General features: G+C 46.9%; 1 protein-coding gene across 5 annotated transcripts in view; it reads right to left on the bottom strand.

Moving 5' to 3' along the window:
- ELAPOR1 (endosome-lysosome associated apoptosis and autophagy regulator 1) overlaps window positions 1–24310 on the bottom strand; it is a 73341-nt gene that overhangs the window by 12609 nt on the left and 36422 nt on the right. For 4 of the 5 annotated variants that reach the window (XM_045033249.1, XM_019837556.3, XM_006934965.5 and 1 more), the window contains 12 exons: window positions 23939–24059; window positions 21160–21352; window positions 15947–16094; window positions 15163–15243; window positions 14475–14580; window positions 14186–14335; window positions 7898–7986; window positions 3863–4040; window positions 3038–3166; window positions 2552–2642; window positions 478–583; window positions 72–209 (listed from right to left, as the gene is read on the bottom strand). In XM_045033249.1, the coding sequence (XP_044889184.1) occupies window positions 72–209; window positions 478–583; window positions 2552–2642; window positions 3038–3166; window positions 3863–4040; window positions 7898–7986; window positions 14186–14335; window positions 14475–14580; window positions 15163–15243; window positions 15947–16094; window positions 21160–21352; window positions 23939–24059 (1530 nt within the window). The remainder of the gene's footprint in view (window positions 1–71; window positions 210–477; window positions 584–2551; window positions 2643–3037; window positions 3167–3862; window positions 4041–7897; window positions 7987–14185; window positions 14336–14474; window positions 14581–15162; window positions 15244–15946; window positions 16095–21159; window positions 21353–23938; window positions 24060–24310) is intronic. The other variant, XM_045033250.1, reaches the window with a different exon arrangement.

Raw genomic sequence — 24310 nt, 5'->3', positions numbered from 1 at the left:
AATGCCAGGGATCATCCTGACTCAGAGGTGTCTCCTGGGAGCCAGGGGTCTGCGGAAGGGGAGGAGCTTACTGTCTCATGAAAAGTAGTCCTCTGGAAGGCCCAGGTGAAGCTCATAGTAGCATTCTCCTCGATGATATAGGTGTAGGATTGTTTGCCCTTGGAACCTTTCCATGTCTCTACGGGAGTGTTGGTCCTAGAATTCACACCCTGAACCCAAGACAGACAAGTGAAGACAGTACAATTGCTGGGTGGCTGGTGAGGGGCAGGGCGCCCATGCTGCTGCCATCCCAGGGCCCATTACAGTTGGTCAGACCCATGTTAAACTGTTAAGTTCCTGATGGACAGTCCAGGCCCTTCCTCTGTGAAGTCGCTATAAGCAGTTGTCAGTTATGTTCATGTGCCAATGGGGAAGGGGGGGGCAACCCTCCCCATAGTCCCTGGAAGCCCCATAGCAGACAAGGAAAGGGAAACATACCACCATGAAGTAGAGCTCACAGTTCACAGAACAGATGGTCTCAAAGACAAATGTGATCCTGGCCACCTCTTTATTCTCTGTGTCTGCCATCACTGACTGTGGAGGTCTATGGCGCAGAAATTAAAAGTCAATTCCAGAGGTCAGGCAATGCTTATTGAAGAGCCCAGACAGCAGCAAAGGGTCTGCTGGGGGGACAGGATTAAGTTCTGAGTATGTTGGAAACAGCATGGATTAGGTCCAATTCTGCCACCTAGCTATGTGACCTTGTCCTAGCCAAATTGTAGTTTTCTCATTTGTAGAATGAAGGTGATAATATCTTTCTTATTTACCTTCCATCATTGTGGTGAGATCCAAAGGCATACCAGATGTACGAGTGCTTAGTAAAATGCTATATAACCTCACTGGCAGAGTGGGGTCCCCAGACCAGCAGCATCACCCTAACCCGAGCTTATTAGATGCACAGAACCTCAGGCCTCTCCCCAGACCCACTGAATCAGAATCTGCACACTAACAGGATTCCTAGGTGATGCATAAGCACATTAAGGTTTGAGAAGCTCCACCATCATAAGATGTAAATTACCTACATTCACTTAGCAGCTCATTCTCTGGGGTGGTGGGAGCTTTTCCTGGGTCAAATGAGCGGATATTTCAATTTATCATCTCTTCAAGCCAAGTTTTTAGTCTGGTCCTTCTTTTGGGAAAGAGATCCATGCCCAAGGGGGCAGGTAAGGGGTGGTGGTGAGTGGGTGATTTGAGGAAGGACTTTACCATAGCAATCAGATTTTAAAATTGATACGTACTTTTAGGAATGTTATCCCCCCAAAAAGCCTAAAAATTTTGCTCACCTTGCAAATGGGATATAACTGCTCATCTCTGAGTAGTGTAAATTAAGGGAAAGGAAATGAATACCTTTTGAGCAACCACTGTGGGCTGAGCACTGTGCCAGGGATGGAAAGGAGGGAGTTTGAAGAAGGTAGTGGAGAAGACAGACTGGAAATAAGGAAACTCTTCAGTGGTCCCCCCCCCCCCATCCTGAAAGCACATATGGGTACAAGAATTCACTTTGGCTTTGGAAATCCTTTTATGGCTTTTCTTTTGGCTTTGGCCATTTGCTCGTATTCTAAGTACCATCAGTCCCAGCTCCCGTCTATACAGTTGTGCCAACCACTGGGCTGGAAGAATCATCTCAACCTGAGTTAGTCCAAAGTCACAGAATGTGACTTGTTTTACAGATGAGGAGTCTGAAGCCTATAGGGGGAGCATGGTGACTTTTCCAAGTTCACAAAGCCAATAATTGGCAAAGTTCAAGTGTCCTGTCTTCAGCCTATTATTCTTTCCACTGTACCACACTGCCTGTAGTATTTTTTTTTTAATGGCAAACAAATTGCTTAATGTCCTAGGTCTTCTTGGGATATGGGGATCAATATGACAATGAGAACAATCCATCTCAGTCTTCTTACCCCAAATAAAGATGAACTGTCTATGGGTATTTCTGGCTCTCCTTTTTAAAAAGGTTTTTGGTTTTTTGTTTTGTTTTGTTTTGTTTTGTTTTGTTTTTGGTAACATTTTATCTAGATGCCGTGAGGAGGACAAATTTATTTTTATTTATTTTGAGAGAGAGAGTGTGTGTGCGCACATGTGCAGTGGGGGAGGGGCAGAGAGAGAGAGGAAAGAGCACCCCAACCAGGCTCTTCTCTGACAGCACAGAGCCCCATGTGGTGCCTGAACCCACCAACCATGAGATCATGACCTGAGCGGAAACCAAGAGTTGGATGCTTAACCAACTGAGCCATCCAGGCACCCCCAGGAGGAAGAATTTGAGTAGCATGTGGCCAATAGATGAGAGAAGCCAGATGAGAGGGAGCGCGACCAGTAGGTCCGCCAGCATGGGCAGCAACTAAGAAGCCATATTAGCATTCAGATTATCTTTGTCAGACCATTACCATTGCTCTCCTCTATTCTGAACTCATACTTCTGCATGCCAGAAGCCCTCTCCTCTACAACCTTCTAAGCTCTGTGGGACTTGATTGTGGCCAAGGTGGTGTGGGATTCCCCTGGGTTTTGTATTCCTCACCTGAATCCTGGCACAACCAGAGTGAGAATCATGAAGTCATTGTCTGAAGCTCCAACTGCTGTATAAATGTGATCACCAGCCACCTCCCAGCCTGGAAAAAGAGAGGGGAGAGTTAACACCCCAGTGGTCTCAGATGAAGGGCAAGCATACACCCAGATGACATGCTGAGAGAACACTGTCCTTTGAGGCATCCAGAACCACTAACCCAACCAAGTCATGTTATTTATCCTGCTACTTGGGTCAAAGCCTCTGAAACTCTCAGAGCAAGCTCTTTGGAGTGTGCACTTTGCTTCTAGTTCTGGCTTTGTCTCTAAGACTAAGTTTTGGAGGATAAATGTCTGCAAGGAGTGGAACTTTAGAGAGAATGCATGGCATGATTAGCTCATTTCGTTGTAGACATCACTATTATGAAGAAATGTGAAGTGGAGGAGCCCCTGTAGGGCGAGCAGGGAGCCGGCAGCTCACAGTAAGTGGGGACGCACTTACCGGTCATGCCCTTGTACTCAAAGTTGATCCCACTGAGAACGGTGGTTTCCATGTTTGAAGGCAACGTGTTCCACCATTTGTATTCGAATCCCACAGCAGGCTCAGTCCCGGCTGGGCAGTGGGTGCAATCTGGGGTAACCACAAGATCCACACCTTCAGCGGGCAGGCCGCGGCCACCCTGACCAGAGCTGCTGTCACACAGATTAAGTGGCGACAAGGGCAGGCAGCCAAAGGAGGGTGATGCTGAGCACCATAGCACGGTTATATCGAGTTGACTCAAAAACATTCTGACAATGTATTTAACAAACTCAGGACGTAAATTCTGACCCTGAATTCCAAAACTCCAGCTGTCCTACTTGCTCACCAAGTTCTTCATTTTGAGACTTGAATGTGTCTCCTAGCCTGATGCATGTAGTTCATATTATTTGTCACATTATTATCAGTAAATGCATTTACATGAATAGGCACACAAATCCTCCCAGCTCCTTTCTGCAGCATGGCTTATGGCTCTGATTGTTTCAAGCTGGCCACCCCAGCTTCCCAGACCTTCTGGTTAGCATCCCTGCTGCATGCTAGCAGTCTCTGTGGTGAGGACTGGGTACTTCAAGCCCGAGTCACATTCGCAGTTGGAATAGGGAGGAAGGCAGGCAGTTCTCAAGTATGACTCTGACCTGCAGACAGGTCCCACCCTGCCCTCTCTTCTCCTGAACTTAGTCCACAGAGTGGCCCAGTCCTTACTGCGTCCTTGGAAGGACAGAATGCACATTCAGCTGACCACCCATGTGGGTGATGTGGGAATGGGTAGAACGCAGATAAAGAGGTTACCAGAGCCGTTGGAGTAAGAGCCATAAGGGCAGGGCTCGCAGGCGCTGTTGTTGGTTTTGGAAAAGCCTGGGTTGCAGGGTGGGCAGCGGGTCTTCACGCCAGAAGCGGGCAGTTTCACGGCCCCCTTGAGATCTTCACCACAGATTTTCGGCTGGGCCCATTTGTACATGAGCTGTGTCTGCAGAAATGGATTAAGAACGCTCAGCCTGTGTGGCATTTGGCACATCTTTAGGAATTTATCTCGAGAATGGGGTGAGGTGGGAGGACTCTGGGCTATAACGAAAGTTCCACCAGGGTGGGGAACTTGTTTTGGTTACCAGTGCCTCCCATGACCCTAGCCCAGAGCCTGGCACATGGTTGTGCTCGACAAATATTTGCTGAATGTTGACTGGATGAAGAGGGAAATACTTAATGAGGACTTGTGTGACAGAAAGAATGGTCATGGGAGGACCAGCTGTCTCCAGAGAAAGCTCTGATTCCAATGTAGAATCTTATCACTACTAAGGTCACAGGAAAAGTAGCTGGTGAAAACCCCAAAACATAGAAAGGGGTGTCCCAATGTGTCTTCCAAGTATTTTCTTTGCCTTTTCATTTACTCAATAGACATTTTAGAAAGCCTAATACACCTGTGTGCCAGACCTGGTGGCTCAGAGATGAATGAGACATGGCCCCCTGCCCTTAAGGTGCTCACCATCTAGCAAGGGCAACAATCACATAATAACAATCTATGGCTACTGTGTTCTCTGAGATCAAGGCAGAAGGGACAATGTTGGCCAAAGGGTATAAACTTGTAGTTATAAGACCAATAAGTTCTGGGGATCTAAGGTGCATCAAGGTGGTTACAGTTAGTAGTACTGTATTTCTGTATATACTTGAGAGTCGCCAAGGGAGTAGATCTTAAATGTTCTCACTGCAAAAATAAAAAGGGTAATTAAGTGATATAGTGGAGGTATTAATTAATGCTATGGTGGTCATCATCTTGCAATATACAAATACATCAAATCAACACACTGTACACCTTAAGCTTACACAATGTTATATGTCAATTGCATCTCAATAAAGCTGGGGAGGAGGGAAGAGGAATGGTCAGCTATCACATCAGTGGGGAAGGGAAGCATTGTATCTGTCATTCACTAGGGCCATCCCTACTCTTCTGATAGAGGCATCTATACAGAAGAGGGGTTGACCTACAGGAGGGTCCTGGTTCAGCAGCTCCAAGCCTCCTATGTGGTCCTTGGGCTGAGTCAGAGACAAAAAGTACTTCTGTGGATTACGCTGATGTGATAATCTGTGCAGCACTACCATATATGTGAAAAGGTGGATGAATAAGGCATCTTTCCATTCTATTCAGGATAAGAAGTGACAAGTCTTAAAAGGAACCTGTGCTGTCTTTGCTGACAGTGAGTGCTAGAGCTCCTCCTCTCCCTGCTCAGCTCAGCTGTGAAGAGATTCCTCCCTTGGAAGAGCAGCTAATGGCCAGAGTCCTCGGCTTGTGCTCTAACCTAGGCGCTCTCAGCCTGTCCCCTTGAGTCTCATGGAGAGAAGGGTCTGGGGAGCAGGAAGACTGACTTGGGCCATCCCTTAGAGCAGCACATGCAGCAGCCCCAGTGAATTGGCCAATCTAGTCCCTGAGAAACCGCCGAGGCACGGCAAAGGTCACCAGGGCAATCATGCGAGTCAGCTCGAGTTACGAGTTACAGCCCTTGATTTAAAAATACAGTTTAGGGGCGCCTGGGTGGCTCAGTCGGTTGAGCGTCCGACTTTGGCTCAGGTCATGATCTCACGGTCCGTGGGTTCGAGCCCCATGTTGGGCTCAGTGCTGACAGCTCAGAGCCTGGAGCCTGTTCCAGATTCTGTGTTTCCCTCTCTCTCTGACCCTCCCCCATTCATGCTCTGTCTCTCTCTGTCTCAAAAATAAATAAACGTTAAAAAAAATTTTTTTTAAATACAGTTTAGGGGCACCTGGGTGGCACAGTGGGTTACGTGTCCGACTCTTGGTCTCAGCTCAGGTCATGATCTCATGAGTTGGAGCCCCACGTAGGGCTCTGGGTTGATAGCACAGAGTCTGCTTGGGATTCTGTCTCTCCTTCTCTCTGCCCTTCCCCCGCATGTGCTCTCTCTTTCCCTCTCTCAAAATAAATAAACTCTAAAAAATATTTTTAAAAATACAGTTTAGAAGGCAAAGTGAAATCATGAGACTCAGCAGAACCAGTGTGGGCATGAGGCACAAATCACAAGAGTTCTGTAAAGCATTCCTGATGAACCCATGTTCATGTGCACTCATGCTTCAGGGCTCCTCCCCTGAGCCTTAGCTGGGCTGCTAAGGCAGAGCACTGGTTCTGGCCCTACTGAGCATCCAAAGGCAAGGGCAGACAGCCAGGCTGGCAGGCAGCAGAGCTCACTACAGATTTAGGGGGCCTTGGCCTGGGCCTGGGAGGGGAGAGACTGGGGCAGAAGGAAGCAAAGAGCCACATTCAGTCATATGTTATGCCAAGCGGGGAGAAGAGGAGCAGGATTAAGTGTCCTCATTTAATTAGTGAGTCAACTGATGCCAATAAAATGAAAATAATTTTTTCAAGGTCATACAGAACCCCAAACACTGCAGAACTGAATGTAAGGTACAACTGATGATATGTGCAGCCATTCTCCCTTGGCTGTTGGGCAAGGGAATGGTGCTCCAAACATGAAGAAAGGGGTGGGGGAGGGTGGAGAGTAGGAGATGATTATGAAAAACAGCCACTGCTAAGGACCAGACTTTATCCCGTGCTTATTTGGCAAAAGGAGAATCTATCCAGCCATCCAGCCGGCAAACACCTATGCACCCTAAGAGCCATGCACGTGCTTAATGCTGAATGCAGATTTCCCAACTTCTCATTCTCTCTGCCTGAGAGGCTGTGGTTTAGGGATACAGATACAGACAACTCATCTAGAACGTCTAATCTAAGACAAATCGTCTTAGGACCTCCACACCTGCTGTGCCCTCTGCCTGGAAAGCGCTGGGGCCCCCACTCATCTCACTCAGGTCTCTGTTCAAATGTCACCTCCTCAAATGTCGATCCCGACCCTCTCTAAAATAGTATCTCCACCCTCTGTCATTCTCTGTCTCCTAATCTTTTATTTTTTTTTTCCCTCCACTTACTGATATAGTCTAATTTGTTGTTATTCTGTTGTCTCTCTCTCTCTCCACTTGTGCCCCAGCAAGAATTAAGTTCCATAAGAGTAGATGTTCCCTCTGTTTGGTTGACTGTTGTATACGGAGTGCTTAGCACCATGACTGACTGTTGAAATGAACACATGACCGCTGAAAGGCCTTCCTGGACCCCCAAGTCCTGGTCACTCCTCTCCCGGTTTCTCCCAGGGCCCTGCGCATCTTTCTTCTTGCTTTGGTCAGGCCCTGTTCTCCTCCCTCACCCTCTTTCTTAGGACTGTGAGCTCCCCGAGGGCAGGCACTTCTGTCACCGCAGAGTCCCCAACTTGAGCACCAAGCCTGGCACTGCATTAATACTCAAAACACGGCTGCTGACTCAGTGGCGATGCAGACTACAAAGGAAAGTCTTTCTGAGGCAGAAAGCCTGGGGGAAAGAGGGAACCAGCAAAGACCGAACAGTCAGGCCATTCTCCAGTGAGCCAGGAAGTAGGAATCAATTCCCTTTGCCAGCCCACAAAAGCAGCACCAAGGGGACAAGTCTGATGAGTTCCATGAGGAAATAAGTGTACATGGACAGGCAGTCATTGCCCAGAGGGGCTAATAAGCAAATGGAAGAAACCAAGCAAAAGAAAATGAAATGGCTTTTTGCAACAGAGCACATGTAACTAAGGAGCGGAACAAATGGGGCAAAAACAAGTCTCTGACCTGAAAATGAATGAGGCCGTCTTGTTTTGCTTCCCCCCTTGGCCCCAGGGTCACTGCGGAGGTCTGTGGGGTTTTCTCTGGTGCCAGCTTCGCTGACCTCTGGAACTCCAAGTGTGGTAAAGCCCAAGGAGCAGGCAAAGGAACTATCTGGGACAAAGGGGTTCCAAGATCACGCTACCCACCTCTCCGTTGGCATCACAGGCTGTGTGAGTGTAGAAGTAGTCTTTGTCTGTGCAGGCTGGGCGTACTTTGCAGGAGGAAGATCCTTTTTCTAAGTTGCAAAAGTAAGGACAAATAGTTGAAGTTATATAAGAAAGCAGAGCTCTTGCCCACTTGCTCATGACCTGTGACCTCTAAGACCCAGGGGTATAGCACAACACAGGTACTGACGGGAGTAGAACACCCTGCATACCCCCCCTTCCCTTTGTTTCACTTCCGGTCCCTAAAGCCCTGCTCAGATACCCCCTTTGCACCTCTCCCTAGTGCTATGAGAAGCCACTGGGCCCGCACAGTGGGGAGGGGCAGAGAGAAGGGGACTGGCCAGGGGACCAGTGAGGAGGGCGACTAGCTGGAAAGAGCATCTTACAGGTTAACCGCCATTAACGTAAGTTCCTGAAACCCGCATCCTGTTTTCCCTTTTCCATGCAACCATCCTACACAAATGAGCTGATAATTTCCTCTGACTCCACTTAAGACATGGAGCTCTTGGGGTGCCTGGGTGGTTCAGTCAGTTAAGCATCTGACTTCAGCTCAGGTCATCATCTCACGATTCCTGAGTTCAAGACCCACGTCGGGCTCTGCTGACAGTTCAGAGCCTGGAGCCTTCCTCAGATTCTGTCTCTGTCTCGTTCTCTGCCCCTGCCCTGCTCGCGCTCACTCTCTCTCTTTCTCAAATATAAATAAACATTAAAAAAAAAAAAAAAAGATATAGAGCTCTTCCCACTTTCCCTACCCCCAAACATCCTGGTGCCATCTCTAACCCTGACCTGTTCCTAATAAAAACCGTCTTAACTATCATTTTATTTATTCTACTCTCTGTATGTCAGTTTGCTTTAACCCTATGAGTGCCTTGATAGCAAGAACTATTTCGGTGTATCCCTCTTTGAAACAATGAATTTCACCTTTTCTGAATTACAAACATGTTGAGAATTTGCAAAAAGACCTGTTTCTTCTATCCAGAAAAATATACATAACTTTTGAAAATAAATTTTTAAAAATTTCCAGGGACTTTACTTCCCCAAAATAAAAGTCATGGCTTTATAGAGTGCCAGTACAATACTACCACTACACCTGTCTCCATCATTTCTACAGTGACTATTGTTGTCACCTGCAGGTAAACATTTAATACAAGCGAGACCTCCTAACTCTATATGTTATCTGACAGGCTGTGTGATAGAGTGGACTGAGATTTTAAGTTAGACAGAACTGGGTTTGGATCCTGCTTTATTTCTTTAAAAAAAATTTTTTTTAATGTTTATTTTTGAGAGAGAGAGAAAGAGAGAGACATGGCGTGAGTGGGGGAGGGGCAGAGAGCCGGAGACACAGATCCGAAGCAGGCTCCAGTCTCTGAGCAGTCATCACAGAGCCTGATGCGGGGCTCGAACCCACAAACCCTGAGATCATGACCTGAGCTGAAGTCAGACGCATAATCTACTGAGCCACCCAGGCACCCCAGATCCTGCTTCATTTACCAGCTGTGTCACTTCAGGCAAGTTAATGAACCTGAGGCTTAGTACTCTCATCTGTAGAGCAGGAATAATAATATCCACCTCACTGGAGCCAGCACATCCCTGGCACATCGTAAGTAGGGACTCACTAAATGCCAGTAACTATTATTACCTGGGTTTGTGCGAATGATTTCTATCTGGTAACTGTCATGGGATTTTAAATAAGGATTGAGGAATTTCTTTCTCTCTTTCCCAGCGAAGGCTTATTTCCCAACTGATCCCTTCTTCTTTCCAAGGCACCAAATGAGTTCCTAGATCAGAGAATCTCCTAGTTACAGCTTCCTTGGCCTGCCCTGGGGGGCTTCCTCAACCACGCATTCTCACACCTCTTCTGTCCCCGTCTTATTAGTCTGGGCAAGAGGGAAATACTGCCTGAGAGACAGCTGGAGTCTTCTCAGCTCATTGACTTGGCTAACAAGCAGAAGGCCTCATTCAGCACAGAGAGATCCAGGGACTCCTGCTTTTGACAAACTGGGCCAGGAGAAATTTGGGGGGAGATGCTGAAAACACACCAATTCCTAGGACCTTGCATACTGGGTCTAGCAAATTGCAAGTTGCATGGAAGAAAGTACATTCTGCGCAAGGACTTTTCTCTGTTTGTCAAATATTTGCTCAACCTGATGCCCTAGCTCCAGGTTTCAGCAAAAAGGGTCCAGCTGTTTACACACTGACAACTGCTAAGGTAGTTTTAAGAAATGATTAACCCAAATGCTGAGACGGACCTTACTTCCCTAGCTCAGGTTTCATCAAAGTGTTTAAGTTGGGTACTAGTCAAGTTTGAAAGATCGGCCTAGACGGTTGGTGAGGGAGTGAAAAGTGATTCCTATAGCATTGGCCCCAGGGCAAAACTGTGAGAAGATAAAGTTTATCATGGGGGCTCCAGTTTCTCTCTTTGAGCCTCCCACCTCCTTCCAGGACCTTCTCCCCACCTCTAGGAGTACAAGGTCTTGTCATCCTGATCCACTGCATCACAGGAAAACATTTCCCCTGAAGGTTCAAGCATCTAATGAATATTTGGCCCAGGTCAGACCCCACTTCAGACTCTGGGCAAATCCCTCGAATTCTCTGTGCTGCCCTTTGTTCATTTATAAACAGGGAGATCAGTCCTGCACTCTGCTGTGAGTAATACATGAGAAAATGTTTGGTAAATTGTAAAGTACCATCCAAGTGACGTGTTACTGTTGTTACCTATGCTAAAAGTACTTTCATATTAAACGAAGACAGCTGGGACTAGCCTTGACGGAAATGAACACAGTTGACCCTTGAACAACACAGGTTTGAACCAGGAGGGTCCACTTATATGCAGACTGGGTTTATACATATATATATATATATATATATATATATATATATTCAGTATATATACTGTAAACGTGTTTGCTCTTCCTTGTGGTTTTCTTTTTTTTTCTTTTTTTATTAATATTTTATTTATTTTTTAATTTACATCCAAGTTAGTTAGCATATGGTACAACAATGATTTCAGGAGTAGATTTCCTTGTGGTTTTCTTAATAACATTTTTCCTCCAGCTTCTTTTATTTTAAGAATACAGTATATAATACACAAAACATACAAAATATGTGTTGATCAATTGTTTTTGCTAGCAGTAAGGCTTCCAGTCATTAGTAGTTAAGTTTCTGGAAACTCAAAAGTTACATGTGGATTTCTGATTACCTGGGGGGTGGGTACCCCTTGTCCCCATGTTGTTCAAGGGTCAGCTATGATAAAATACGTGCTTACTACATACCGGGCACTGTTCCAAATCCTTCATCTGTAGTAATCAAATGATCCACACAGTAACACTATGAGGTAGATAGGATTATTGCCACTCCCATTTTATACATGAGGAAACTCAGGCACAGACAGGGGACTTGCCCCAGGTGACACAGCTAGTAAGTGGTGGAGCAGGGATTTGAACCTTAGTAATTTAGTCCTGGAGTCCATGCTCTTAAACCCAAAGCTGTTCTACTAGGAAATAAGTCCCTAATATTCAATGTAACACAAAGGAATTCATCTTAATGATCAAATTTTAGTTATCAATAAGAAAGATGCGTTTAGTCAAGTCTTTGTCCTTAACAGATACAGGCCCATCAGCTCCTAGTCTAGGTCCTGGATACCGGCAATGATGCCTGTTGCAAAATCTCTGGACTGTGGCGTCCACCTCCAGTTGTTCCATTCCTCATCCATTTTCCAAATGGCAGCTAGAGTGGTCCTTCAAAACCACAAGCCAGATCATGTTACTCCCCAGCTAAAATTCTTTAATGCCCCACCCCCACCCCATCCCTGCTGATAGGATCAAATCTCAAATGTTTAGCCATGACACAGAAGGGCTGGTGGATGGCCTGTTGCCTGCCCACCTCTTGGCCTTGGATGCTAGGTCTCTCCAAGTCAGTTCCTGCCATGCCAAGTTTCTTCAAGATCCCTGAGCCTTCTGGCTTTGGCTACACTTCTAGAACATCCATCAAATCACCAACTCATCTTTCAAGACCACAGCCACTGAACCCTTTCCTGTCTCCACAGTAAAGGACTGACCAGTTCTCTTCTTTGCCTCTACTGTGTGCTACACTCAGAGCTCCTATCCCAGCAGCTACTGCACCATGGGGTTACTAAATTTAGGTGTTCCTATAATAGCGTTCCTACTTTCTGACATAAGGTAGAGGGTAGGCACCAGCTCCAACTCTAGCACCAAGCCCAAGCCCTGGCACCTGGCCAGCACTCAGGACTTAGTTGTAAATAGATGACTAAATGTTCACAGGGTCTTCTGACCTCCCTTTACGCATAGTCCATCATAGGCTCTGATCTCTCCCCCACCCCCACCCCCGCCTCTCTCTCTCTGTCTCTCTCTGTCTCTCTCTGCATTTCCCTAGCCTCCCACTGACCCTGTATTCTGGAAGAGTCAAGTCATTGTAAAAACTCACTTTCTAGTCAAAGAGGTGGATTGAGAACCTGGTGGCAAAAGTTCAAAAACTCAGACTCCCAACCGAACACTTTCGTAACAGTTGTCTGGATGACAATCAGTTTACATACAGAGTTGATCAAAACATTCCCAGGCGGTTTCTCTAGAGCCACCTTGCCATTCAAACTCTTGTACAGCTGCTGGGCTGGAAAGGCAGCTGGAGACTAAGACCAACAAAGGCTGCCATTGATAGAGCAGGGAAGGAGAATGAGAAATGCAAGTGGAAAAACAGGAATTTAGACTTATGGATTAAAAACATCCCTCAAGATCTCAACATTCCTGTTCTTGCTGAAAACTATACTCATTTGGCAAGATCTGTGTAGATAAACAGGACTGTTGTTTTAGGAATAGTGTAAAAAACAAGCGGTTCACATGGTCAGTGGCTCGTCTTGGCCGAGCAAACACATAGTGTAACACCTGCTGAAGGGTGTGTCTGTGGACAGGTTTGAGTGTCTGCTTGAGAGAGAGCCTTGAGCTTGGTGTGTATGTGAGTCTGGGTAAGAAAAGGAAACTGGAATAATTATGAGTGTTTGTAGGGAAAGCGAAGGGACTCCTTCTCCCTCCCGGCTTATTTGTTTAGAACCTGTCTTAGAGATTGGCCGCTGTGCCAATGCCTGGGGTGCCTGAGCAGAGGGTCCTCTGGGGAGACTGCCCACCTTACACCATAGCCCTGCTACCCTGGGACTCCCTCAAATGACCAGTTCTGTTTCTCAAGTTGTGATGCTTTAGGAAGCTACTCAGAGACTAGCAACAGCCTGCTACACCTGTCCCCTTATTTTCCCTTAGAACACTCGTTTTTAAACTATGTTCCAAGGAACCCTGGATTTCCTGAAAAGGCCTCCCTTGAATTCAATGGATGCTCAGGCTGCTAAAAGTAGTAAAAAGATTGTAACTTCCATCTTTAGCCCTTGCTATCAAAAATGTTTTGCTCATCAATACAGCCTCATGGCTCTTCTAAATTAACTTTGATAATAATTGTTAAGAATTAAAATATATAAACATATACCTTTTACTTACAGTATCTATTATTTATAACTATAATCTTTTTTAAATGTTTATTTATTTTGAGAGAGACAGCATGAGTGCAAGGGAGGGGCAGAGAGAAGGAGAAAGAGAGAGAATCCCAAACAGGCTCCGCACTGTCAGTGCAGAGCCTGACACGGGGCTCGAACCTGTGAACCACGAGACCATGACTTGAGCCGAAGTCAAGAGTCAGACGCTCAAATGACTGAGCCACTCAAGCACCCCAACTGTAATCTTATATAAGGTTTCGTGTCTACAAATTTCACTGCTTAGGAAAAAAATAAAAAGATTGCAACCCCTTTCTCCAACTTTCCTAATCCCTGTAACCCTGAACTGCTTTTTCTTTTTGCCACAGCCCCCTGCACATTTTACTGTCTAATGTACTATAATTTATTATATATTTATTATCATTACTGTTTATTGTCTGGCTCCCCCGCCCCCCCCCTCCCCCCCGCCACCAGAATGTAAATTCCATGAAAACAGGGAGCTTTGTCGATTTTGTTCACTGGTGTATTCCAAGCACCTAGGACCTGGCACATAGTAGGGGCTCAATAATTACTTGTTGGATGATTTCATTTTTGTTTCCAGAGTGATCAGTGGAGTGTGGATCAGCAAGGCTCTTCCAGTGTCCAGGAAACCAGGGTTTAAGAAGCATCGTCTTTAGCATGGTCAGAAGGATGCTCTCCTTCCTGTTTTCTCCCCATGTTTGTTGGTTATCACCCCCTCCCCACCTCCACCAAACTCTACCCACCCTCAGAAACATCACCTGAGTATTTGTCAGGGTCACACTGGTGGCAGGAAGTCTCTCCCTTATTTGAGTAAGAGTTGGCTGGGCAAAGTTCGCAGAAAGAGGAGCCCTGCTTGTCTGCATATGTGCCAGGTTTGCAGGGGAAGCATTCTGAAGTGTAGGCCACCCCTAGGGAGGATGAACAACATAGAAAAGCAATGGTTGAGCCTAGAGACTGAGGCCTGGACACCGGCCCTCACCAGCACCCCCCCCCCCCCCAGAGTTAGGAAATCAGCAGCAGATGCTGGACCCAACTCCCCCTTGGTACCTGTTATGGCGATGTTTCTCACCAGCACAGGCTTGGAAACTTTGGACCACACTGAGAAGGCTGTGGTTCTCCAATAGAGGACATTATTGCCTCGGTTTAGCTCGACCTAGAAACCGCAAACAGGAAGTTCATTTAGCTGCTGAGATGGATATCCCTAATCCATCGGATTAGCCTGTTGTGGGGATCCTTCTCCTTACTGTCTGCGTGGAGGCACCTCTTCTGATCCCTTCCCTCAACTTCCTCAGCTCTGCCCTTCCTCCCAAATCAGCTTAGCTCCTCTCTGCCTTGACGCCTCCTCTTACAACCCTCATGGCCTCTCCCTCACCCACATATACCACGAGTATCTCCAAGGTAAGACCCATGGAGGAGCCTGAAGGTGCAGACAGGAGGGTGAGTGGACTTCCCTCACTCTTCTCTGGTTCTGTGTATCCCCAGAAGACCTGGCTCTTAACCCTACGAAGCTGCTGGTCCTTGGGGTCGAGCCATGGGAGCAAGTCGGCCCACACCCATATTCTGTCAACTCAAGAGGACAGAAACTATGGCATCCTCATCATGTCAGACCCCTGCCTTCTAGGGACAGAGGGGTGGGAGGCCCAGACCAGGAGGAAACTGTCCTTGGAGGAAAAGCCCTTGATCCCTTTTCTGGTATCCCCAGGAAAGGCTCCAAGAAGGCTGGTATGATACTTACACTGTGGAATTCCCACCCTTTCTCTGTGGTTTTCATCCACCTGGAGTCATCCACGTTGGGCTGGCACTGGTCATTCTGAACCTGAGGCGGCAAGAGTTTGGGGACAGAGTCAAAGCTTTCCAAGAAAATGGGTTCTTCACCCCCCCCCCCCCCCCATGCTGCAACAGCCTTCCAGAGGGCTCTTCTTATGGGGGAAGAGTTTCCAGTTTCCTTTGGGGACTGAGCTCAAAACACGAGTCCTGAAGCAGGGCAAGAGCTAGTTATACACACAAAACGTCAAAGCAGGGGTGCCTGGGTGGCTCAGTAGGTTAAGCATCTGACTTTGGCTCAGGTCATGGTCTCATGGTTCGTGGTTCAAGCCCCGCATTGGGCTCTGTGCTGACAGCTCGGAGCCTGGAGCCTGCTTCCGATCCTGTGTCTCCCTTTCTCTCTGCCCCTCCCCTGCTCACACTCTGTCTCTCTCAAAAGTAAATAAACATTAAAAAAAATTTTTTTTTAAAGGCAATGCATCAACACTGAAAAAATAACTCATAACTCAGAAGCCTTTACATGCTGTTTTCATGTCTGAGCAGGCGGAATGCCTAGGGTCTCCTGCCCCTGCAGAGTCCCCGAACTTCTGCCTTTCTCCCCACATCTTGAAGTCTCAGCCCATTTGTCCATAGTTGTCTCCAGAGGGAAGACAACTGTGGAAAATCCCCAACCGGAAATGTGCTTGTGATCCTGTAAATGAATCTGAGCCTTGGAGAGCCTTTACCTCCCAGCCTCCCCATGGCCAGGGGCTTACAAAAAACTCGAAGATGATGCTGGAGTCTGGGTAGTAGTACTCGAAGTTGACGGAACCAGACTGCTTCAAGTTGACAGCATACATCAGCGTGGCTGTGCATTCATCTGTGTTGGAGGAGATGTAGTCACCCAGGGGAACCCACTTGGACCTGTGAGGGAACGAGAGCCAAGTTCACTGGCAGGCGCACGGCCCATCATGCTTTGTGGGAAGTGCAGGTCTCATGTCCTGCTGGGTCTCGGTGGAATTCCAGACTCGTGACTCGCAAACGGGAGTTTAGTCACAAACATGCTCAGTAAAGAATGACCTCTGGATCAAGGAAGCTGGAGATACAGCCGACATGAGGAAGACAGGTAGGTGTACCCCCACCTGTCTTCCTCCCAGGTACTGAACTACACGTCTTATATTCATGATTTCCATTCATTCCCACTTAATGGATGGTAAAACTGAGGCTCAGTGAGTACCTTGCCCGGTATCACTCAGCCAGCAAGTGGCAGGGCTGAGATTCAAACCCAAGTCTGCCTAATTCTGAAGCTGTCAACGAAATTTAGCAGACACTGCTGTTTTTCAGAAACCAAGAGTCCATCCAATCTATCCCACCTGTTTTTCTGGAAATGCCCACTTTTAGATGCTGCATGTAACTGGCAACTGGGAAGAGGGAAGGGCAGAGAACCTTCTAGACTCCAGCCCTGCAGCATTTCTTTCACTTTTTTGCCAAACTTTCCCTCCCCCTGGGTATTCCCACATGCTGTTCACTCTTCCTGGAACAAACTACCTCCTCTCCCCCTCTGTTTACTTCCTCCTCATGTCTTAAAATAACATCACCTCATCTGAGAAGTCCCCCTTGACTCTACTGGCCTCTGCTATGTGTACCCTGAGCTCTCACAGATTCTCTTCTGGTAGCCATAACTCTCCGCTACTTCACTTACACATACTATGAGAGATTGAAGACCCCCACCCTGCTTAAGAAATACAATATAGCAGAAGCCTTGGTGTACACCCAGCTAATCTCAAGCCCTTGACTACCACCTGCTCCTTTCAGCCAAGTAACAACTTTCCAGAATATGGTGCTTACCATCTGCACATGTTCCTTATCCTTTAATAATCATGCAGGTATTTCTAAACAATATGCCCTACGATCATGGTTTTGCACGTTTTCAGACCTCATGTAAATGGCATCATATTTATGTGTGCTGAAACTTACTTTTTTTGTTCGTTTCAGTGTGATGATTGTGGGATTCATCCCTATTCACACAGTTATGTTTTCATTTCTGCTACTCTATAATATTGTCTTGCATGGTTCTACCAGAGTTATTTACCCATTACTCATTGGTGGACTTTTAGGTTGTTTCCAGTGTTTTGCTCTTGTACCCACTCTGTTAGAAACAGTCTTGCTCTGCTCCTCGTACGCATGTCTGAGGGAGGTGGTTGGGAGAACAACCGCTGGGTTAGAGGGCGTGTGAACCTCCAGCTCTCCCAGCTCCTGCCATACCGTCTCCAAAGTAGTTGCTACCAACTTGCGCCCGCCAGCACGTGAGAGAGTTCCTGTTCCTCTACGTCCTCCCCAAATTTGGAATGGTCAGACTGTAAAGTTGTTGCCAATATGACGTAGTAAGAGACAGTGTCTCATTGGGCTTTACATCTTATTTCTTTGATTATTAGTGAGGCTGAGCATCTTTTCTTTATTTGCAATTCGGCTTCTTCTTCTGATTATATTCATTTTTTTTTTTTTTTTTTTTTTTTAGAGAGAGAGCATGAGCAGGGGAGAAGGGCAGAGAAGGAGAGAGAGAAAGAGAGAGGGAGAATCTTAAGCAGGCTCCAGGCTCAGCACAGAGTCCAACAAGGGGCTCAATCCCATGCCCCTGGGATCATAACCTGAGCCAAAATCAGATGCTCAACCAACCGAGTCACCCAGGTACCCCCTCTTCTGATCATATTCTAATTCTTCTTTAATTCTTCTTTAATTGTCTGTCTTTCTGGCTGGCTTACAGATGCTGTAAGGGCAGAGACCAAACTTATCTTGCTCACTAATGTAGCCCCAGGACCAAGCCCTGTGCCTGGCACATAGGAGGGACTCAGAATTATATAGATTAATGTAGAAAATGGTGACCAAAGATAATCCCACTCTTTCATTGTTTTGCCTGAGACCAGCCCAGGCAAGTATTAACAGTGGTCTGTTAAGGGGACCTGTGTTTGTTAGAATAATAGCATGTATTTCAAGTTCCTTATTTATTTATTTTTTTAATGTTTATTTATTTTCAAGAGAAAGAGAGAGAGAGAGAGAGAGAGAGCAGGGGAGGGGCAAAGAGAGAGGGAGACACAGAATCCAAAGCAGGCTCCAGGCTCTGAGCCGTCAGCAAAGAGCCCCATGCAGGGTTTGAACTCAAGAACTACAAGATCATGACCTGAGCTGAAGTTAGACACTCAACTGACTGAGCCAGCCAGGTGCCCCTCAAGTTCTTTAATAGTGTTATTCTCAGGGCACCTGGGTGGCTCAGTTGGTTAAGCGACCAGCTCTTGATTTGTGCTTAGGTTATGATCTCACGGTTCGTAAGATCAAGCCCCGCATTGGGCTCTGCCCTAACAGCCTGCTTGGGATTCTGTCTCTCCCTCTCTCTCTGAACTCCCCCGCTTTCTCTCTCTCTCAAAATAAATAAGTAAACATTAAAAAAAATAGTGTTATTCTCAAATACCTACGCTGAGCTCATCCCAGACACCCCAACTAATCGAATGGTATTGATTTCTCCTGCTAAAAGAGACAACGCTTAATGCTGATGTGCTCCATGGCATCTTCCATAAGTAACTCCTAGAGTGAGATGAATAATTAAAAGGATGCCATAAGTGGGCTACATTTGCAAAAGGCATCACGATTCTGGGTTTTGTCAGAGTTGTCTCTAGTGAAGATCATTTCACATTCAATAATAACAACATGTGTTGATTGATTTCTAGTGGCAGGGATTGCTCTGAATTCTTCACATGGATCGTCTCATTTAGTCCTTACCACAACCTACAAGAATACTATTTTTAACACTGTTTTTTTGTTTGTTTGTTTGTTTTGTTTTTTTTAGGATGGGGAAATCGAGGCATGGAAGTGGTTAGGAAACTTAACTAATCGCACAATTGATCACATAGTAATAAGTCTGCTAAGTGCCATAAGGAGAAATACAAGATGGTGCAAGAGTGTGTATGTGACGGGAATCTGTGGGGTCAGAGCCGGCGTCTCCGAGGAAGTGACCTTCAGGCAGAGACCTGAGTGTGAAGCAGCAGTGAGCCAGAAGAGCTGGAGAAGAGCGTGTCCAAAGGCCCAGGAGGGAAGGAGTATGGCGGCCACGTGGCTGGAACACAGTAAGCCAGAGGGAAGGCATTTGGGTGAAGCTGGAGAAATGGGCAGAAGGCAGAGGCCAGACCAGGCAGGCCACGCAGGCTGCGGCAAGGTATTGGATTTTATTCCAGGAGCAACAGGAATCCACAGAATCTGGAGTTTCGAGTGGGGAAGTACGGTGGTTGGACTTGTGTTTTTTCGGTCTGGCTGCTGGCAGCCAGTGGCATGCAGAGGCTGGAGCAGAGGCTGAGACGAGTTGGGGGCGCCGGAGGCAGAACAGCGGGGAGGCTGGCTCTGGTCAGGTTGGAGACAGTGGACATGGGTTCGGGTAACATCTCGGTACTAGCTCAATCATTGCCTTTCTGAGGGCGGTGAGGAAATCACACAGCCTCTCTAGATGGCCATTTCGTCTCCATTTCTACAGAGGAGAAACATTCTTTCTCCCCTCCCAGGGATGTCTTGGATGCCTTAAGATCCAGGCCCTGAAGCAGTGTGTGCTATGGAAACACAAGTTGTTATTAACTGGCCCACATCCTGTCTTGCTGAGAGGTAATGATTTCTGGACTCTCAGTGAGGTCCCCAGAGAGAGAAACCCTTTCTTCAAGCGGGTAAGAATTGATTGGGTGACCGGGCCTGCACCTTGTTGCAGGGGTGGGGAGGTGGAGTCAATTACATTCTCTATTAGGACGTAAATGGGTCTCCTTTCAGCTTTAATCCTCCCTGGCTTTATCTCTGTTGCCAACGTTGTCATGCCAATGATTTTGACACATAATATTAAACTCTAAAGTGACATTAAAATCGGACTATAAAATACCTGTTGCCTGGCTCCGCTAATGGGCCTTCTTTTTAAGTGTAGGAACGGGACACATTGGTCCCAGTTTTAGAGACCCAAGTGTAAACAATCATTAACTCCTTTTATCCTTTTGATTACTTGGGGGTAAGAGAAACTTTCAGGTACTTTCCTCGCATCTTATTTGTCAATATTTAACAAAGAGCATCTGTGCACCCCTCTGTTTCTCCTCCCTAGGACCCGACATTGCCTAGCATACACTAAATGTTATCTGAGGGTGGCTTCATGGGGCAGTAGAGAGCTTGGGACTGGGTTTGAATTCCAATGTCACCAGTTCTAAGCTGGGTAACAAAGGACAAGTCACTTAACCTTGCTAAGCCTCCAATTCCTCATTTGTGTAAAGGAAATAATGATAACCAATTTCAGAGGGTTCTTGAGAGAATTATAGAAAGTAATATATGTAAAGCATCTAGAATAGTGCCTGACACATAGAAGGCACATCATTTAATTCCTGTCCCTGGAATTAAATATCGAAAGATATGATAAGGGTCGCTCACCAGTTACTCAAGCACCTGGGGCTGAGCTTTTCAAGTACTGAAAAGATCTCCTTCTGAGCTAGAAAATTTTTTCTGGTCACCAGGGTCTCAAGAGGTTTGGAAGATCCCACCCACCACTGACCAAAGATCTGGCCCTAGTCTATCTCCCTCAAACCTAAAAACTCAGGTTGGGCTGACCAGTTTTAGAAGTTAGCACCAAAGCCAGGAAGATACCTAGCGCTTTACACATTGGGTTGCAATCAAGTTGAGGCAGCTTATTGCTGATCCAAAATCCCATGGCAGAAATCCAGTTAGGTTCTATTTTAAGTGGACGGGGCCATTTAACCCTTATCCACCGTATCCACCCCTCTCTATTTCCCCCTGTTCTTTACCCCTCACCAACGCCTGTCAGTCACTGTAAGCTTGGATCAGTAAGAGTGGGCTGAGGTGGGCGTTATGTCCAACAGTCCTGTGCGAAGCTGCTCCAACCTAACCCTTGGCTGCTTGGCTCCCTGGTTTCCATCCTCCCCAGCCCAGCACAGGGGAGGGGACTATAGGGGGCACTCACGCAGTACAGTTCTCTGTGGACTCGGTGGTGGTGTCCTCGATCTCCATGTTGGTTGAGAGGCTGGCAAAGCCATGGGGCAGCTCATCCCACTCGTCAAACCGGATTCCCGTGCCAAGGGAGTAGCGGCCCTCAGCGCATGGCTTACAGGACTGGTCCTTCATGTCCAGAAACTCCCCGGCTTTGCAAGAAAAGGCTGGAACGCAGAGAAGGGACAAGGGCAGGGTGGTGAGGCCACTGCCACCAGGAGGAGTAGGCAACCTGTGGGCACCCTAAAATGAGGAGCAGAGGATCAAGATCCAGAAGTTGACCCACTAAGATTTAAAACATCTTGTATGATTCCCGTTATATGGAAAGTCCAAAATAGGAAAATCCACAGAGACAGAAAGCAGATCTATGGTGCCAGGGGCTTGGGGGGAGGGGACGTGGGTAGAGATTGTTCACGGATATGATGTTTCTTTTGGGGGTGATGAAAATATTGTGAAGTTAGATAGTGGTTGTACAACTGTGAATATTCTAAAAACTAGACTTTACACTTTAAGGGGGTGGATTTTATGATATACAAATTATATCTCAATAAAGCGGTTATTTTAAAAAATAAAATTCGGGGCGCCTGGGTGGCTCAGTCGGTTGAGCGGCCGACTTCGGCTCAGGTCATGATCTTGCGGTCCGTGAGTTCGAGCCCCGCGTCGGGCTCTGTGCTGACAGCATAGAGCCTGGAGCCTGCTTCAGATTCTGTGTCTCCCTCTCTCTCTGACCCTCCCCCGTTCATGCTCTGTCTCTCTCTGTCTCAAAAATAAATAAACGTTAAAAAAAAATTTTTTTTAATAAAAAATAAAAAATAAAATTTAGGGCTGTGGGAGCTCTGCTTTAGTGAACTTGTCCCTGACGGTTTCGTTTCCTGAGGGACAGCCTTGGCCATTCCGAGAGCTCTCCAGTAGAACATACCATGGTCTTCTGAACGGTGCCCAGCCCTTCAGCCATGAATTTCCCGAGTCTCTGGTCTCTGTCTCCTTTCTGGCTCCACTGCCACCATGCTGGTTGGGATTCTCCTGGCTGTTAGCTCAATGATTACAGAGTCCTCCTAACTAGTTCCCTGTTTCCTGCTTTTGCTCATTCTGTGGTCAGAGGTATCTTTCTAAAACACGGATAGGTACTATTATTCCTGTTATTTAAGAGATCATCAGGCACTCCCCTTGGGTTATAGAATCTAAGCTCTCAGCCAGGCATTCAAAATCTTCTGCAATTTTTTCCTCAACCTAACTTTCCAGCTTGATCTCCCACTACAGGCTTTGCTCCACTACAGCCCCATCTGTCACCGTCACCTTCCATGCGTTGCCTCCACCCCAGACCACATGTTCTTCCCTGAATGTGTCTGGTGTTCTTCCACCTGGAAACCTCTGCCCAAGTAGTTCCCCGAGCTGTTCCTGAGCCCTAGGCACCCGTACCTCCTGTCCTTTGTCATCTCATATGAATACATCATATTGGTGTGTGCCTGCTGCTAGGCTCTGAGCTCCTCTGGGGACAGTGGCTCAGTAACTGGCACAGACATAGTAGGGGCTCCATATAGTTTTGCTGAAAAAATGAATGGAGGAATGAATGTCTGCTTCTTCCACCAGACGTTAAGCTTTTGAAGGCAGAGACTGTGCCTTATATATCTCTGTGGTTCACAGTGCATGCACATAAGAGCTCGGTTAAGCTGGCAGAGTTACCTGAAGATGGCTCACTTGTTTGCAGCAGTCACACCTCAGTCCCGCTCAGATCTTCACAATATCTGTTCAGTAGTTTAACAAGCATTTATTTGCTCACCGACTGAACCAGGCACTATGTAAGTTTTTGGTTTTTTTTTTTAAGAATTTAAATGCCCTCGGGGTGTCTGGGTGGCTCAGTTGGTTAAGCGTCCTACTTCAGCTCAGGTCATGATCTCGCGCTCAGTGGGTTCGAGCCTCGAGTCAGGCTCTGTGCTGACAGCTCGGAGCCTGGAGCCTGTTTTGGATTCTGTGTCTCCCGCTCTCTCTGCCCCTCCCCTGCTCATGCTCTGTCTCTCAAAAATGAATAAATATTAAAAAAAAAAAAAAAGAATTTAAATCTCCTTTCCAAATCTCCAAGTATTCCTTGATTCTAGTCCCTGTTTTATCCCTTTACACTGCTAAGAAGAACAGTGGAGGGGAAATAGCTGCCAATTGTAGAAAAATTGTGACTACAGAGTTGCAGAGGTGGGGACAGAGCTGCAGACAAGTCACGGCTTTTCTGATCACATAGTCAGCTCCACAGCTGGGCAAGGTTCTTGTTCCCTGAAGTGATGCCCAGTGCATTTTAAAGGTCTGTCTGTGCAGAAATTTATCTTCTCTGGCTTCCTTTTCAAGAACAAAAGCAAATCACAGTCTTTTCCTAATGCCTGATTGTGGCTGGTAAGTGCAGACTGGAGAGAGATGCACAGGCACAAAAGAAAATGTATGCAAACAGAAAGAAATCGCTGACTGGCACACAGCTGGAATTGCTCATACTTTATCCCCTGATGGGATGTAAATTTAAAAAAAAAGAAAGAAAGAAAGAAAGAAAGAAAGAAAGAAAGAAAGAAAGAAAGAAAGAAAAGAAAAGCAAATTTAGATACCCAGTTTGCATCCATGAAATCACATTTCTGTATCAAATCTCAAAGGGGCTGGGGACTAACTGGGGGAGAGATCTGATTCCTTAAGGCAGCTGCGCTGTCAGAGAGGGCCTGGCTTGGATGGCAGGAGGCTCGGGGCAGAGGCCAGAGGTGAGCGGCAGGAATGCTTACAGCACTCAGTGCCCTTGACAGGGTCGGGGAGGCTGGTGCACAGGCCCGGGGTGTGCGGCACGGCGACCCTCCACCTGGATCCCGTGCTGTCACACGCGGTGTACTCGTAGTGGTACTCAGACTGCAGGGGAGACAACAGTGGGCAAAACGTGCATTAGCAGTGACCAGACATTAACAGCTTTCCACCCACTTCCCGCCCAGCATGAGGGCGCCTGGGGCCCAGCGCCTGGGGCCCCAGCAGGGAGCAAGGATCATGGTGCCCGAATGTTTGTTAGGAAGCCCACAGGAGCTGCAATGATTTGGATCACTCCTCTCCACCCAACCACAGTCCAGTCCTTAGAAAGCCTTTCTGTGTGGTGACTCTCTTGCTGT

Source organism: Felis catus, chromosome C1, assembly GCF_018350175.1.
Source record: "Felis catus isolate Fca126 chromosome C1, F.catus_Fca126_mat1.0, whole genome shotgun sequence".
In the NCBI taxonomy this organism is placed as follows: Eukaryota; Metazoa; Chordata; class Mammalia; order Carnivora; family Felidae; genus Felis; species Felis catus.
Note: the sequence above shows the minus strand (reverse complement) of the source record. Positions and strands in the feature narration are given on the sequence as shown.